Raw genomic sequence first — 15,818 nt, 5'->3', positions numbered from 1 at the left:
AAAGGATACATTCTGAGGAGAACAAGAATGTTTGGTGTGCTCACTGTACAGTACAGGAGAGAATTAGAGGAGTATTTTCTGTTTGGTGAGGAACCAGAGGGAAAGAAGCATCAATGTATAGGGGTACCAATCTATCAACCTGGGTAACTTAATTTTTCCAGCTGTTCTGAGTATCTTCAGCACAGTTAAATTGAGAATTAGGAATTTACTGAAATATTTATCACCAAGAGACATGATGATAAATGTCCTCAAACAACAAGGCAGAGGCTGAAGACATGGGCCATCGATTCTAAACTGGACAGGAAAATGCAAGCAATAAACAAAAGCAAAAAATAAAAATGAAAGGCAGGCTAGAGAGAGAGACTCAAGGTTCACAGGATAGGAATTATGGAAGTATACTGTTACCATATCACATTTATAACATGGTAAAATAGAAACAAATATAAATTCCTATACTGGGTCCCCTGATGACTTCTCTTAAAGTCATCAAAAGCTCAAACATAGATTAGGCTTAAAAACCTGGTAAAGGAATTCAGCTCTAGAATGGCATAAGTAATTTAGAGGCCCTTGCATAAAAATGATAACCAAAACACACATATCACATATACATATATATGATTTTTTCCCATGATCCTAAAGGCTTAATAGTTGATAAGACTTTAAAATAGAACAGAGGAAAATCTGTCGGAAGTTCTTCTTTCTCATTATACCTCATTTATTATACATGGAACCAAAACTTAAATTCTCCAATATAAACCTTTTGATGTAGCATTAACTTAGACATCAAATAATAGTGTTTAATCTACGTATTTATTTGGATTTACTCAAATTTTAAATGAAAAAAACATTATACATGTATATATGTAAATATATAACTCTCAAAAGACTGTAATCAAATATTAATCTTACAGAAATGGATTTCCAATTTTTTTTGTTTTTTTAATAATAAATTTATTTTGTATTGGTGTTCAATTTGCCAACATACAGAATAACACCCAGTGCACATCCCGTCAAGTGCCCCCCTCAGTGCCCACCACCCAGTCACCCCCACTCCCCACCCGCCTCCCCTTCTACCACCCCTAGTTTGTTTCCCAGAGTTAGGAGACTTCCATGTTCTGTCTCCCTTTCTGATATTTCCTACCCATTTCTTCTCCCTTCCCCTATTATTTATATTCCCCAAATGAATGAGACCATATGTTTTTTAACAGGAATCACTGGGACTACAGTACACACAGTTATCTGTTTACACCTATATATATATGTTACAAAAGTTTCACAAAATAATTATCTATCCAAATGTATTGTTTGGTATTTTCTGCTGTTACTTTACTTTTTTAAATGCTTGTATAATCCAATTAATTGTTCTTGCAAATCACTAATAAATCACAACAGTTTGGAAAACGGTGAGAAGATTCAGGGAACAAATATTTAGGGTAATCGCTCCTAAATTTTATTTAACAATACCTACTTTAAAAGCTGGACAAGCAAAGGCTAATCAGGTTTCAGCTTCATAACTATTCTGAATAATGGAGGACAAAGTGAAAAAAGGTAAAATTAAAATTTTAAATCACAATCCACATCATAAGTAGAGAGTTCTCATTAAAGGCCCTAGACCTACAGTCTAAAACACAAAGGTCAACTTCATTTATTTCAGACAACAAACTTAAGCAAAAATTGTTATCTCTAGAGTCATTCAAGGAATTAAACACTAAACCACTAACCAACAGGCCCAACCAAAATTAGTCTATCAGTGCTCATATACTATGATGCATGTGTCATTCTCTTGAAGCAGATTGAAAAATAAAGCTGAAATTACATCCTTTGGGCTTTCTATAATTTTTTTTTCAATGAACATGATTTACTTCTCTAATACTTCTACCAATTGTAGAGGCAGGAAGATGCAGCAACCCCTGATAATCTGAGATTCACTGCCAACAAATAATTTCAAACTGCCCCATTTGAAGTTCACAACCATAATTAAAGAAGTACTAGCACTGTAAGTACAAAGCAATCCCTAGCGTCCAATCCACTCAATATTCACCACTTAACCTTTTTCACCCATCTATTGCTAACTCAACACAATTAGGAAATGAGAGCAAAACAAATTAGTATGAAAACTGAGTATAATAATTATGTAAAACATGCAATTTGTATTTTTCAAATGAAATGATGAAAGTTAATCTAAAACTTCTTTCCCTCACTCCATGACTTTATCTCCCACTTCTCCCCATCATACTTCCAAAATAAATTCTAATTCTGGAGGGGTCCATACTTCACTATGAAATCATATTGAAATACTGTTTTGATTTTTAATCAATAAAATTACTTTTATTTATCTTATCTCTATCAAAACTCTCTTTAAAACCAATTTGAAGTAGCTTGAAAAATGGAAGAAAACATCAATCTGACAATAAAGTTCTTATATGACCTCCTTAAAACTGTATTACCTTAAAATTCCTACAATAATGACCTTTTGAGAAATCACATTTTTGTAACAGAATGGTAGCTTAACTAATATAATCCATTAAAATTCAATGCTACAATTAATCTCAAAATTCCTATATATCTCTATAAATTGTTTAATGATCCAATGGCTCAAGTTAATATGTAATCATATATGAGACTATGTGTACATATATATGTACATATCTGTGTGTGTGTGTGTGTGTGTGTGTGTGTATGACAAAACATTCAGAAGCCTCACTTTATCCAATTAAATACATGGTAATTCTTATTAGTTCAGATCATGGAAAAAATAATACAAATGATAATTAAATTTAAGATGAAAGTAAAAAATCATAAAATTTCTAGTCACTGAGCCTTTTGCAGAGGAACAATTAGGAACCTTCTTACACCTACTCTGCCAAGCTGTGCACTGAACTCCCCTACATTGCAATACCCTGTGGGCTGAATTCTGAAAGCCTAACAGTAAGTAATGAGAAGATACAGAATATCTCACCGAAACAAAATTAAGTTATCTAGCAACCTCAGCTATCTGTAACAAGCCAAGAATCAGAAGACCATTGGAGGAGGTAAAATTGGTATCATAGAGAACATATAACAGAAAACCTTCTCTTCCCCTGCCCATTTAAATAACTACTTGATTTCATTTGCTATCTATAACAAATCTGTAACACAGAAGAAATTCAATGACAAAAGAAAATAATTAAAATAAGTTTTAAAAAGACCACAACAGCCCAATACTAGTGATTAGTATTCTATTTTTTAAAAGGAGAGACATATATTACATTTTAGATGTTTTGTCAAATGGTTAAAATTATTTATATGAAAATAATATTATGCTTTAAACTTCTAAACATTTTGTCCCTGATTCCTGACACAGAACTCTTAAATCCTTTAGCACTTCCTGCATGATAGCAGGGTTTTTTGTTCTAATGAGGTGACCCTTGTTGGCTCCTAGATAGGGGCTGGTCACAGAAAGCTCAAGCCATGATTAGAAGCTTGGAATTCAGTGCTAATCCCACTCTCTGGAGAAGGGAGAGGGGCTGGAAATGGAGTTAATGATTGTCATACCATAATGGTGAAGCCTCCATAAAACTCCCCCAAGTAGGAGGTCTGGAGAGATTCTAGGTGCCTGAACACATGGGTAGAGGTGCTAGGACACTGGCACTCTAAGAGATCAGATAGATGGAAGCTCCACAATCCCCTGCCACACATACTTTGCCCTATGTATCTCATCCATCTGGATGTTCATCCTTTATCATATCCTTTTAGAATAAACTAGCAAACAGCAAATAAAATTTTCTGACTTCTGTGAGCTGCTCTAGTGTATCAATTGAATCCAAGGAGGAGTCAGGGGAACCTCCACTTTATAGCTGATCAGTCAGAAGGCCAGGTGACAACCTAGACTGGCCACTGGCATCTGAAGGGGCAGCTGCGTGAGTCAGGGCACTTAACTTGTGGGACCTGATGCTATCTCCTGGTAGATAGTGCCAGAACTGTGTTAAATTGTAGGACATTCAGCTAGTCTCACAGAATTGATTGGTATGAGGAAACACCCTCTCCCACATCTATCCTCAGAAGTGTTGTGAATATGGGAGTCCTTTAAGAGCAAGGGAAAAACACAGGTAGAAGACTCAATTATTCCTAACACCTAACCCCTTCCCACAGACCTGTCTAGAACATCTCAATGCCAGAAGACAATGAAGATTCTCTATTTTCTATCTATTTCCTTTTAATCAATACACAGACTAATTATTTTAGAATTCTATTATGAGATATTTCAGAAGAATACAGGGTGGTTACTAATTACATGTTTCCATAGGCACATTCAGCATTTTATGCAAGGTATATTCTTTCCCCTGATCCTGAAGAAGCCCTGTGAGTACTGTAATTTCAATTTTATAGATGAGAAAAATGAGATTCAAAAATACTAGTTGCCCAAGGCCACCTGGTGGCAGATTACACATGGGAAACCCAGTGTGTGTGAAACCCAAACATGTACTTGTCACACCAGGGGCTAAGGTTTGGCTATTTCCAAATTTACTTTGCCCTGAAAATAAGGTTTGGGGCTTGTGGTTATTTAGTGAACTGCCTATTAACTGAATAAAAAGCAGTTCAATAAAATAAAATAAAAGACCAAATGAAGACTAATGTTAGTCTGAATGAATCTCTTATTCCTAAAGAGGGAGACCAACCTGCCCAGATTTTAAAAAGTTCAGACAGGGGATCCCTGGGTGGCTCAGCGGTTTAGCACCTGCCTTTGGCCCAGGGTGTGATCCTGGAGCCCAGGATGAGTCCCGCATCAGGCTCCCTGCGTGGAGCCAGCTTCTCCCTCTGCCTGTGTCTCTGCCTCTCTCTGTGTCTCTCATGAATGGATAAAGTCTTTAAAAAAAAAAAAAAAGGTTCAGGACAGAATCTCATCCTGAGAATACTGCTAATGGTATGTGCAAAAATGGATGAGGAAACTCCTGAACATATCATAAGGTCATCTGGGAACAGTTATAAGCAAAACAAAAATAAATACAGAATATTACTGAAAGGACTCCACTGAGTCAGTGTGCTAGTCAGTTATGGCACCTGTGCAAACACTTATGCAAGGACCAGGAAGTTACGGAGGCAGAGTCCAGGAAGGAATAGAGCCAATGAACCTCAAAATCACAAAATTAAAAGCAAATGAACCAAAAAATATATTACGTAAGTAATAATTCTAATGAATTAAGAGAAATAGCACAATTTCAAACATACAAGTTTTATATATATATGTTTTATATATATATAAATTTTATGTATATATAACAGCTGATTTATATATATATATGTGTGTATATATATGTGTATATATATATATATATAACAGCTGACATCATATCTGGGGTTTGAGATCCCTTTTCTTGCCATTGGTCCTTTTATAATTGTATACATTAAAACTCACAAATTTTCATAAAGCAAATATTAGACAAGTATTAATATATAAACAAAATATCCAATGTTTTCCAGCAGTCCGTTTAAATGTATTTAGAACTTGTGAAGCAGTTCAAGAGTCATAAAAAAATTTTTTTTAAGATTATATTTATTTATTCATGACAGACAGAGAGAGAGAGAGAGAGGCAGAGACACAGCAGAGAGAGAAGCAAGCTCCATGCAGGGAGCCCAACATGGGACTCGATCTCGGGACCCCAGGATCAAACCCTGGGCCAAAGGCAGAAGCTCAACCCCTGAGCCACCCGGGCAGCCCCCACGAGTCATAAAATTTTCATTTCAATGTACATAATACTCAGTTGCCTGAAATCATATTTCAGGTTAAAAATATTTAAGTACTATTATTCTGGGATCAATCCAAACTATATTTATTCAATATTCCCCCTCAACAGAACCAAGGCAAAAAATATTCTATTCTACTAGCAGTTATTGCAAGCAAAATAGGAGTTTTTTCCTTGATGGTAATATCACAGATAAAAGCTATAAAACTTCTTAACTGACTGATAAAACAATGAACTAAAAGCATATTCAACTTCAAATCTTAAGAGTTCGTCATATTATCCTAATATTCATTCATTGAACAGTCACTGAATGCTTTCTATATATTAAACCTCAGAATAGACCTAATTTAGAATTCAGTAATGATCCAGAAAATTTTAGATTCCTTGAATCTGGAGACAGAAGTAAATTTATTTGAAATATTTAATTTCCATAATGTTAGCAACAAATTCACAGAAGTTACAGTAATAAACCCTTTTTTTTAAACCCTTTTAAATATAAAATGGTTAACTCAATTATCTAAGGCAAATACAGCTTTCAAGTAACACAGATGTAAAACTACCTAATATGATTAATGTCAAATGACACTGACAAATAGGGATACGGGATTACTCTAGACTAATGAGAAATGGAACAAGAGGGAGAAGCAGTGATTTGGCATCAACCTTGAGTTCAAATCTCATGTTAGCCTCCTACTAATTGTACGGCCTGGGAAACTACAGAAAATCTCTCTGCCTAGGAGTTCACATCTGTAACAGGGATAAGTGATTAAAAGATACCTAATAAAATGCACAGCTCAAAGGAGGCTTCCTTTAAAGGGTTAGTTATCACTTCACTTGCCCCAGAGCAAAGGACAAAATCATAAATCCTAGATTAGCAATTCACAACAATATGAGAATCATGGCATTCCTCCTCCTTACTCAGCACTTCCATTATTCCATCTGAGGTGCTGGGAGGTCTCAGAATGCCACTGAGGCTTTCACACAAATATAAATACAAAAATACTGTCAAGAGAGGAAAAAAATGATTCTCTTTTCCAAATTATTGGCTTCTAAAAACTGGCTAAACAGAATTATTTCTTAGTTTTATTTTTAATTAGTTTTTTTTTAATGTAGGGATTGACATTTCACATGGAAGACATGCAATTACAGTGAGGTCTTCCCACAGGACTGCCACGTTGCACAGCTCTATGGGAAAGCAGTCACACCACACTCGAGGTAAATGGTGCCTTCAAGAGCAAAAACAAGAAAACAGTACAAACGGTGTCTCCTGCAACAGTGTCACTGTAATCTCAACAGTTAATCATAATTAGTCTAGATGACTTTTTTTTAACACTTATGATCCTCGATTGAAAGTATAAAAATCACAAAGGAAAATTCTAACTTTAAGAACATATATAACCAAGCAGTTCTTTCCTATGCCTAAGGCACTTCATTTAAAACACCTCAGTCTCTTCCCACAACATGCCTTCTACTTACTCTACCAAAATCTAAATCCCTGGAGAGAAAAGAGTTGAAAAGTGAGAGGAGGATCTGGACATCAGAAACATGGAAACTCAAAACTGCCAAAAGACTTGTAGATTCAGTAAGTTAGGTATGTAGTATGTGATTTTACTGATAGGCATCAATTAACAACTCTCCCATTCATACGGTGCCTTTTTAACATGAAAAATTTAGCAGCTGATAACATATTAGACTATATACATCTCTCATGAAATAGCTAATGTTAACCCATGACATAAATATAAGAAACCATCCTCTCTTTTACTGAGTAATGTGTTTGCACAGTTCAAAAACCAAAACTACACAGAAAGACATAGATTAAAGTTTTGCTCCCACTCCTGTCTCAATTCCCGTTCCCTCATACCCTTTATGGCAACCATTTCTTGTTGGATTCTTGTTTTCCTTCCTAGTGTATTTGCAAAAATACCAGTAAATACAAATATACATTCTTATCCCCTTCAAGAAAAGGCAATGTATAGCACCCTTTGTCCCTCACTTTGCCTTTTTTAATCAATTTACCCTAGAGATCTGTTCACATCGGTACAAAGAGATCTTCCTCATTCTTTTTTTATAGCTGTAATACCTCACTCTGTGGACATACCATAATTTATTCAACCAGACCTTATCAGGTTGCTTCCAAAGCGTCTTCCTAAGTGATACATCTTTCAAATCTCTCCTGTTACTGTAACAAAGTGAATTATCAGTATCACAGGATTTGCTTTCTTAGACCTGTAATAAGACAGATGAGTGACCTACTGTTCATATTTTTAAGAATCATCAGAAATTTCCATTTTACATGACTATATTCTCTCCCCCAACAAAGTTTAATGTATTTATTAGAGGATTTCTCAGAGCCTTTAGCACATCATTATGCATTATGAATCGCTGAAAAGTATAGTGTGTGACATTTCCCAAACTTACTTGGCAAAACCTTCTACAGATGAAATATTCCACAAAACAAACTCTAGCAAATACTGGGGCTGATATAATAATTATTGTCATCTATTTAAGCAAAATATAAGACTTCTAAGAACTTTTAAGGAAACCAACTGAGCTCAATTTTAGACTAGGCATTCCTTCACTACTTTTTGGATTATAAACACCTCAGAGATCTGAATGTAAAGCTATTTGATTCTCTCCTGGAAAGAATGCATACAAGCATAAAATTTTTCAGTTTCTGGGGATTCATGGACCACAGTCCCCATGGTCTTACCTATTTGAGAAGCAATGAATAGAAGTGCTAATATTACCTGTGGCACCACTAATACTACAAATGTTAGGACAGAACCCAGAGCTAATGAAAAAGCAGCAGAGAATTCACCATGAAGTGTGTACCTTGGTGCAAAGCAAACAAAGCACATTCAAAGATATTACGTTAAACAGTTAACGATATCAAATAAAGTAAATTCTACTAAATAATTGTGAGAATTGTTACAAGGGGTTGAGTCTGATTTTTACACAGATGTTTCTCATCTTAAGTAAATTAGATTCTTAGAGGATTAAAAAAGTTGGTCTTTAATTCATTTTGTATGAATACGATCATAACATTCAGGATTTTCAGGATTTCACATTGGATAGCAGTATCTGCTGGAAATATAATTCTGCTGCAAATCTGAAAGTGACAATGTGAATGCCCAGGGGAGGAAAAAAAAAAATCCAGTTTTTAAAGCAGAACAAAGAATCTCCAAGCATGATTACAGTCTAGCAGGCAAAATGATTAGGGTAGAATGATTAAATTGAAAAAGTGACAAAGGAAGGACTACCACATCTGATTTGGGATTGGTACCCTACAAAAAGGCAGAAGGACATTCAGAAGAGAGGGCCGGTGGGGGCTTAAGCTCAGATCAGGCTCCTCTCATGGAGCTTTGTGCAAAAGCTTAAATCTGCCTATATGTGGCATCTGTAGTAATTCAGACAAACACAGTCCAGTAATACCCTTCTTTCCTCCATTCCCTGACATTTCTCCCCAAAACCACACCCACCCATGGAAAATATTAAAAAGTGCTACAACTGTAAAAAAGAAAAGATGTTTTCTACATCATGATGGGGCCAAACTGTAACAGAATGGAAATTTCTCATTTAAATTCTATCAAAAATTTGTTTCTTGGGGGCACCTGGCTCAGTCGGTTAAGCATTTGCCTTTGGCTCAAGTCATGATCCCAAGATCCTGGGATTAAACTCTGCATCAGGATCCTGGCTCAGTGAGGAGTCTGCTTCTCCCTCTGCTTCTCTCCCTTCCCATGCTTGGTGCATGCTATTCCCTCTCAAATACATTTTTAAAAAATATTCTAAAAAATTGTTTATTTCTTTATTATTTTTTTTTACACAAGGAGAGAAAGAATCTTAAGCAGGCTCCACACTCAGCACAGAGCCCAACTGGGGCTCGATCTCACAACCCTGAGATTGTGACCTGAGCAGAAATCAGGAGTCAGATGCTTAACCAATTAAGCCACCCAAGCACTGCTCAAACATGTTTCTTAAGATAACTTTTTTTCTTAATGAAAACCTCTCCAATACTACCATGGAACTCAATGGGAAAAGAGTCTATTATATATAAATTTGCTCTATTCCAATCTTTTTTTTTTAAATATCAATTCCTAAGGTCTAAGTATCATATTTTTCCAGAATAAAGAATGGTATCAACCTGAAAGCAATCTGTATGTAAAAGAATATGTACTAAGCATACAAGCGCCAAATGTTAATTATACACTATGGCAAATTATGAGAAAAAGAGATTATACGTATCATGTTTTCCTTTCTCATGCTTTCTGAGAAACCAGTCCACAGTCCATTCTATAGTATAAAGTATAGGCACCTTGCACATGTGAATCCATTTTCAAAGGTATATCCAATTCCCAAGTCCTAGTCAGGGATGATATATAACTCAACAGCTTCTCCAAATTGGGCAATCTGACAAAAAGAAGCAGTACAGTCCTGAAATCCAGAGAGAGAGGACAATTCTATACTGTCTGACATGTAATCAAAATAAAAACCAATGACACTAAGCTACATATTCTCTACAAAAGAAAAAATAAGAATATTTAAAATATTAAAGTAGCTTTTCTATTTCATTATGAAAAGATAGATTATGCTTTACCCTTCACTTGGATATTGTTCAAAAAACAACTGCTTTTAAAATCCAAACTATGACTGAGTAACAGTTAAAATATTTAAAAATATCCTCTTTGGAATAAATATGAAAATCTGCTCATAAAAGGCAAACTAGAACTTTTCTGCAGTAGCAAATCAGCTCCATATATAAGTGTATATTTATGTCATCATCACACTATCTTCCTAAACCAAGCACTGAAAAAAAGTGGCCACTCTCATAGCAGCCATTTAAATGTCTAGCCCATGGAAGCAAAGAGTCACTAATCTAGAAACCTAGCACTGCTAAGTCCTTTGCCCTCAGGAAGACTGTTCACAGCAACACTACCAAACACTATCATAACACCATGCCAAAAAAAAAAAAAAAAAAAAAAAAAAACCACCATGCCAAACATAGACCCTTTCATGGTTTATTATCATCATAATTACAAATAATCCTAAAAGTCTCCCCAAATCATTAAATTCAATGAGTATTACTCAACAAAATACATGAAGTAGTTTACTAAACAAAAACAGAGGCAAATTTCATTGTAAGGTAGAATACTGGAATAGGTACCTGCTTTGTACAGGAACCAAAAATTCTCTTGGTTCAAAAATGGGCTTAAAAGGGGGTGGGGGAGGTGCTGCACCCTTACATATATAAACACTGATCTTTATTACGGATACATGCTTATTACAAAATTGGAAATGCTGTATCCATAAAAAGCGGTAACTATGGAAGAATCTATAATCAATAAGAGGAAGCTATAATATAAAATCAAAAGCCACAATGACTAATTTATAACACTAATCCTTTGAATCACCTGTATGCTCCTTTTATGTAAATGGCTCATTTTGTCAGCTGCAGATCCTATCCACTTTAAGATCATATTTGTGGCAAAATATAGTAAGAAAGAAGGGGAAGAAAAGAGGAAGAAAAACAACCCATTACAGGATGTTGACAAGTTTAACTACTAAGGCTTTAAAATATATTGGTTAGCATACCACATACCACTAAAATAAACCAGGTTCCTCTAACAACAGGTTACTTTGGCTTTCGATTTTAACCTACCCAACTAACAGAAGACTGGTGTAACAAAATATTCTAATTTTCATACCCTAAGCTCTATTAGAAAAATACCTGTATACTTCTCAGTCTCAATTACCAAATAAAACAATTCTTCAATGCAACTCAATTGTCCTACAGTTTCACTTGGACAGATGAGGTTTCTTGTCTCTCCCTCTATTACAATTCCATGGATTGTGATGCAGAGAAACCAACTAAAGGCAAAAAGGTAACTAAAATTCTGATACTATGCCTAGAGTACATTTTATATCTAGAGTTATCAATACCTAACCACAGGTCCCAAAGAATATGCTTAGTTACAGACCCACCAAAAAACCTTCTACTTGCCAACCACCACTAAATTCATTCTAAGTTGTTACTTTTATTTATTCTATTAACTACTTTTTAAAAAGTATTTCTAATGGACTCAGGAAAATGTTTCAACAGGCACTCACAAATGGAATTAGCAGGAATGCAAATGCTATCACTGTGTTCACTACACATGCCAAAATAAACTCAGTGAGACTGGGACTCTACCTTGGGTGCCCACATCCCCAGTGCCTGGCACCTAGGAGATAAGTTAATATCCATAAAATGAATGAAAATGCAAAACAACAAAATTCATGGAACAGCCCAAAAATTTCAGTGGTAACAGCACTGTGCTAAATAATGTACTGATTAAAAGAATAAACACTTGCCAAAACCCGGGAACCTTCTAAACAGCGCTATCTGTTCTAAGAGAATATTTAACCTATACCGGAAAAAAAAGACTGACACTTCAAGTCAATTCTAAGGGAGGCCTGCCTGTAGTAAGTTTTTGCAGCAAACAAAAGTTGCATTTTTATAAGATAAATGACTTTCTCCTATCTCAAAACCATGATCAATGAAAAGTACAGAACTTTAGATGCAAAGGAAACCTTAGATCCTAAATTATGGAACAGATGGGCTTGTTTTAGAGCAATATAAACTGCCACCAATTTATTCAAAAATTGTGCATAATCACATACCCAAGATAGCATTTTATGCATATTAATTTTATTCTATTTTTTTTGGCTATGCCAAGATGTTGTCAGTTAAAGGAGAAATGACTGATGAATATCATAATCTTCCATTTTTATGACTTTTCCAGGGGAAAATTGATAAGAAAAAGTAATTTTGTCAATGCAAACAGTTCCTCTCTTCCTAGTTCATAAGTTACAGTGTTCTGTACTAGTTAAACCAACAGTTTTCCTGTTCTCGCATTCTGTTTTTAGACTGTGTGATAGCTTATGTAATTCCTATTACTGATTTGTATATGTTTACTGTAGGCAAATCTTTTCTTCCCAGAGATTTAGGAGGTGCACACTTCCGAAGTCCTCCCCTGCCGTGCCATTAATAAGTGCTTGATACCTCCTTTGTCATTCATTTGAATGATAACTTCTATTAGAGCAGAGCTGGTTCTGTCTTGTTGGATAGTACAGAATAGGATCTAAGCGCTATTACAATGAATGAATGAATGAATGAATGAATGAATGAATGAATGATCCGGAAGGCAACGGCATTACCACGCTTCTTTTGCTAGCTAAGTAGGTAATAGTTGAGAAGACACAGTTTCCTCTCCAGCTTTATGAAAACTGGAACATTCTTAACTGCTCTGAATCGAAAACTTGGCATTTAAGGACAACACTATCTGACACACATTGGTAGAGAACGTGCTAGGGGAAAAAAAAAAAAAAAACCCTTCCAAAATGCAATTTATTCAAGTGTCACACAAAGAATGACTGAGGATTCCTTAGAACGAGTTTCCAGTATTCCATTACCAACATCACTGTGACTTGAGCTTCCCTAAAACCACTGCTAAAGGACTTCACTGTCTGGAGACTCCGTTTTCCTGCACGTTTTGAGGGTTTGTAAGTGAGCACACCCAAGTAATAACGAGTGACTACTCTCCAGGGCGTTAAATATTCTTTAGAAAGATGTGGGGGGGGTGGGGGGGGGGAGGGGGGCCTGTAAGCAGGCTCATTAAAGAAAACTCTTGAATAAAAAAAACAGGCGAAAAGCAATTTCTGTTAGTTGCGACAGACTGGAAAGTGTCAGTACCACCGTCCCTCCTCTGCTGGTCACGGAGAGAGAACTGCAAGTCGGAAAATCCACCACACTCCGACGCCCTTGGAGTCGGGGGCCACACGGGGGAGGAGGACCCCGCGGTGGCGCGGGTCCTGCAGGCGCGGGAGGTCAGTTTCGGGGGCTCGGGCCGCGGTCCAGCATCCTGGAGGCCGGCGCGGCCTCCCCTCGAGTCCTGGAGCCGAAGCGGCCGGGACTCGGGGCTCGGCGGGGCGGGGGGGGGGGGGGAGAGGAGCGGCCGCGAGCTCGGGACAGCCTCCGCCTCGCACTCGGCCTGCGGCAGGCGCGGCGGACCCGGCAGCGGCGGACCCGGTAGGCGGCGGCGGCGGCGGGCGCAGCCTGGCCCGGAGCAGCTCGTCCACGCGGGCGCAGCCTGGCCCGGAGCAGCTCGTCCACGCGGCCGCACAACCACCGAACAAAGCGCACCGCGCGGGCCGGGCGGACACCGGGAGGGGAGGTCCACCCCGACCGCACCGCTGCCCGCCGCTACACACAGGTGGGGCCGCGCTCACGGAGAAGAAACCGGGCTTCGGGGGCCGGGCTCATCGCAACGCGGCGCCGAGGCGACCGGAACCGAGCGCCCGGCCCGCAGCGGCGAGCGCGGCGCCCACAGGGCAGGCGGCGGCCGGGGTCGGCCGGGGTCGGCCGGGGTCGGCCGGGGTCCGCCGCGGTCCGCCGGCCGCGCCGAGGACGCCCCCACTCGGGCCTCCCGGGCCGCCACACAAAGGGACGGCGGGGCGCGGGGCGCGGGGCGCGGGGCGGCGGGGGGCTCCGGGCCAGGGCCCCCGGGGCCGGACCGCGACGCCCGCCGCGCCCCCGCCTTTGTCTGCCTCGTCCCGCCAGCGCCCCCCGCCCGCTCCGCCGAGCCCCCGCCGCCCGCGGCGCCCTCACCCTGCTCGTTACCCGGGTGAGTAGCGGTCTCATCTGCTCGCCGGCCCCATCCGCCTCCATGGCCCGCCCGCCAGCCCGCGCCGTCCGCCCGCCGCCGCCGCCGCCGCCGAGACCGGGCGCGCGAGGGAAACGAACGAGCGTCCGACAGCCGTGCGCGGGGGCTCGGGGCGTGTGCGCGGCGGCCGCAAGGCTGGCTCTGCCCGCGAGGCCGCGGCGTGGAACGTGGGGCGGGCGCGGGGCGAGCGGGAGGACTAGGCGGGGGAGGCGGAGGCAGCCGCGTCGGCCCGGGGGCGGGGCCGCAGGCAGTGACGCGCGGCGCCCGGGCCCCGCCACGCCCCCGCCACGCCCCCGCCACGCCCCCTGCCGGGGCGGCCGCGCCAGCCCGCTCTGCGCGCCCGCCCGCCCGCCCCCCCCGCCGGGAGGCCGCCGCGCCGGGGAGGGGGCGGGGGGAGCGGGACGGGCACGTGTCCCGGCCAATCGGCGGCTCGCTCGGCCCCGCGTGCACCGCCCCCCGCCACCTCCGCGGGAGGCTCCGCCCCTCTTTGTAAAAACTGCCTGAAACTCGAGCGTCTAACTCGGCTCTCGGGTGGGAGGTTTCGCCTGAGGTTTCAAAGTGCCGTGGAATGACCACCGCCCCTACCTCCTCCACGTTCTTCAGAGTAGCAGGAGGATAGGAGGATGCCGCCGTGACCCAGGACCCTCCCGGGAACTCCAAAAGAACTACGGGTCTTCATGACTCCTGCAAGATTTTTTTTTTTTCCCTCTCTTGGATCTGTAGGTGTGAGCCCCAACTCGAGGCCTCTGAAACAGGGAGTCTTCCTGGCCAGGCATCCTCGCGTGCTTGTCCCCTTGCCCCGGCACCGCGGCGGCTCCCACACTCTTGAGTCCACGCGCAAATATCCGCGCCTGGAGGGCAGCTCTCAAATACCTACAGCCCCAACTGAGAATGATGACGGGACCTGCCACACAGGTCCACATGGAAGGGTTAAGTGAATTTCTGTCTCTAAACGTGCCTGACACATAGCCTGTTTATTATGGGCATTACTGTTAACAAGATTACCCTGCGTATTTTTAAAAGGTAACAAAATGTTGGCCGAGAAGAGCTACATCAGTGCTTTGGAGGGAAACTATGTTACAGCGGGCCCGGAGCACTTGTTCTAACCATCTCCAATAGGGTATTAGTAAAGCCCTTTGTCAGGAACTCAAGGATGCTGCGAGACTCATTCCTGGTTTGGTTCCTAGTCCCCTTTTGTTCTCAGCTTCCCAGAGAGTTACTTTGAGGCCAGCACACATTATTCACTTATTTGTATAAGAGCAGATGCGCTTTTAATAATAGCTACCATATAAAGAGGCCTGTATTTAGAGACTGTGATGTTTTGCAAACATGCTTCATCTCTAATCCTCACAACATTACAAAACATGTTTTATTAACCGCACTTTACAGGTGA

The 15,818-nt window shown here is 40.5% G+C and overlaps 1 protein-coding gene across 8 annotated transcripts in view; it reads right to left on the bottom strand.

The window, feature by feature from the left end:
* The window catches only part of SLC4A7 (solute carrier family 4 member 7), a 105,010-nt gene extending 90,390 nt beyond the window's left edge, over positions 1–14,620 (bottom strand). For 2 of the 8 annotated variants that reach the window (XM_072726656.1, XM_072726658.1), the window contains exon 1: positions 14,383–14,555. In XM_072726656.1, the coding sequence (XP_072582757.1) occupies positions 14,383–14,430 (48 nt within the window). In that variant the 5' untranslated portion in view covers positions 14,431–14,555. Of the gene's footprint in view, positions 1–14,370 lie in introns of all 8 variants that reach the window. The other 6 variants (XM_072726662.1, XM_072726661.1, XM_072726660.1 and 3 more) reach the window with 5 other exon arrangements.
* Positions 14,621–15,818: the final 1,198 nt, after the last annotated feature.

This window comes from Vulpes vulpes, chromosome 11 (assembly GCF_048418805.1).
Source record: "Vulpes vulpes isolate BD-2025 chromosome 11, VulVul3, whole genome shotgun sequence".
Lineage (NCBI taxonomy): Eukaryota > Metazoa > Chordata > Mammalia > Carnivora > Canidae > Vulpes > Vulpes vulpes.
This window is presented reverse-complemented; position numbering and strand designations above follow the sequence as displayed.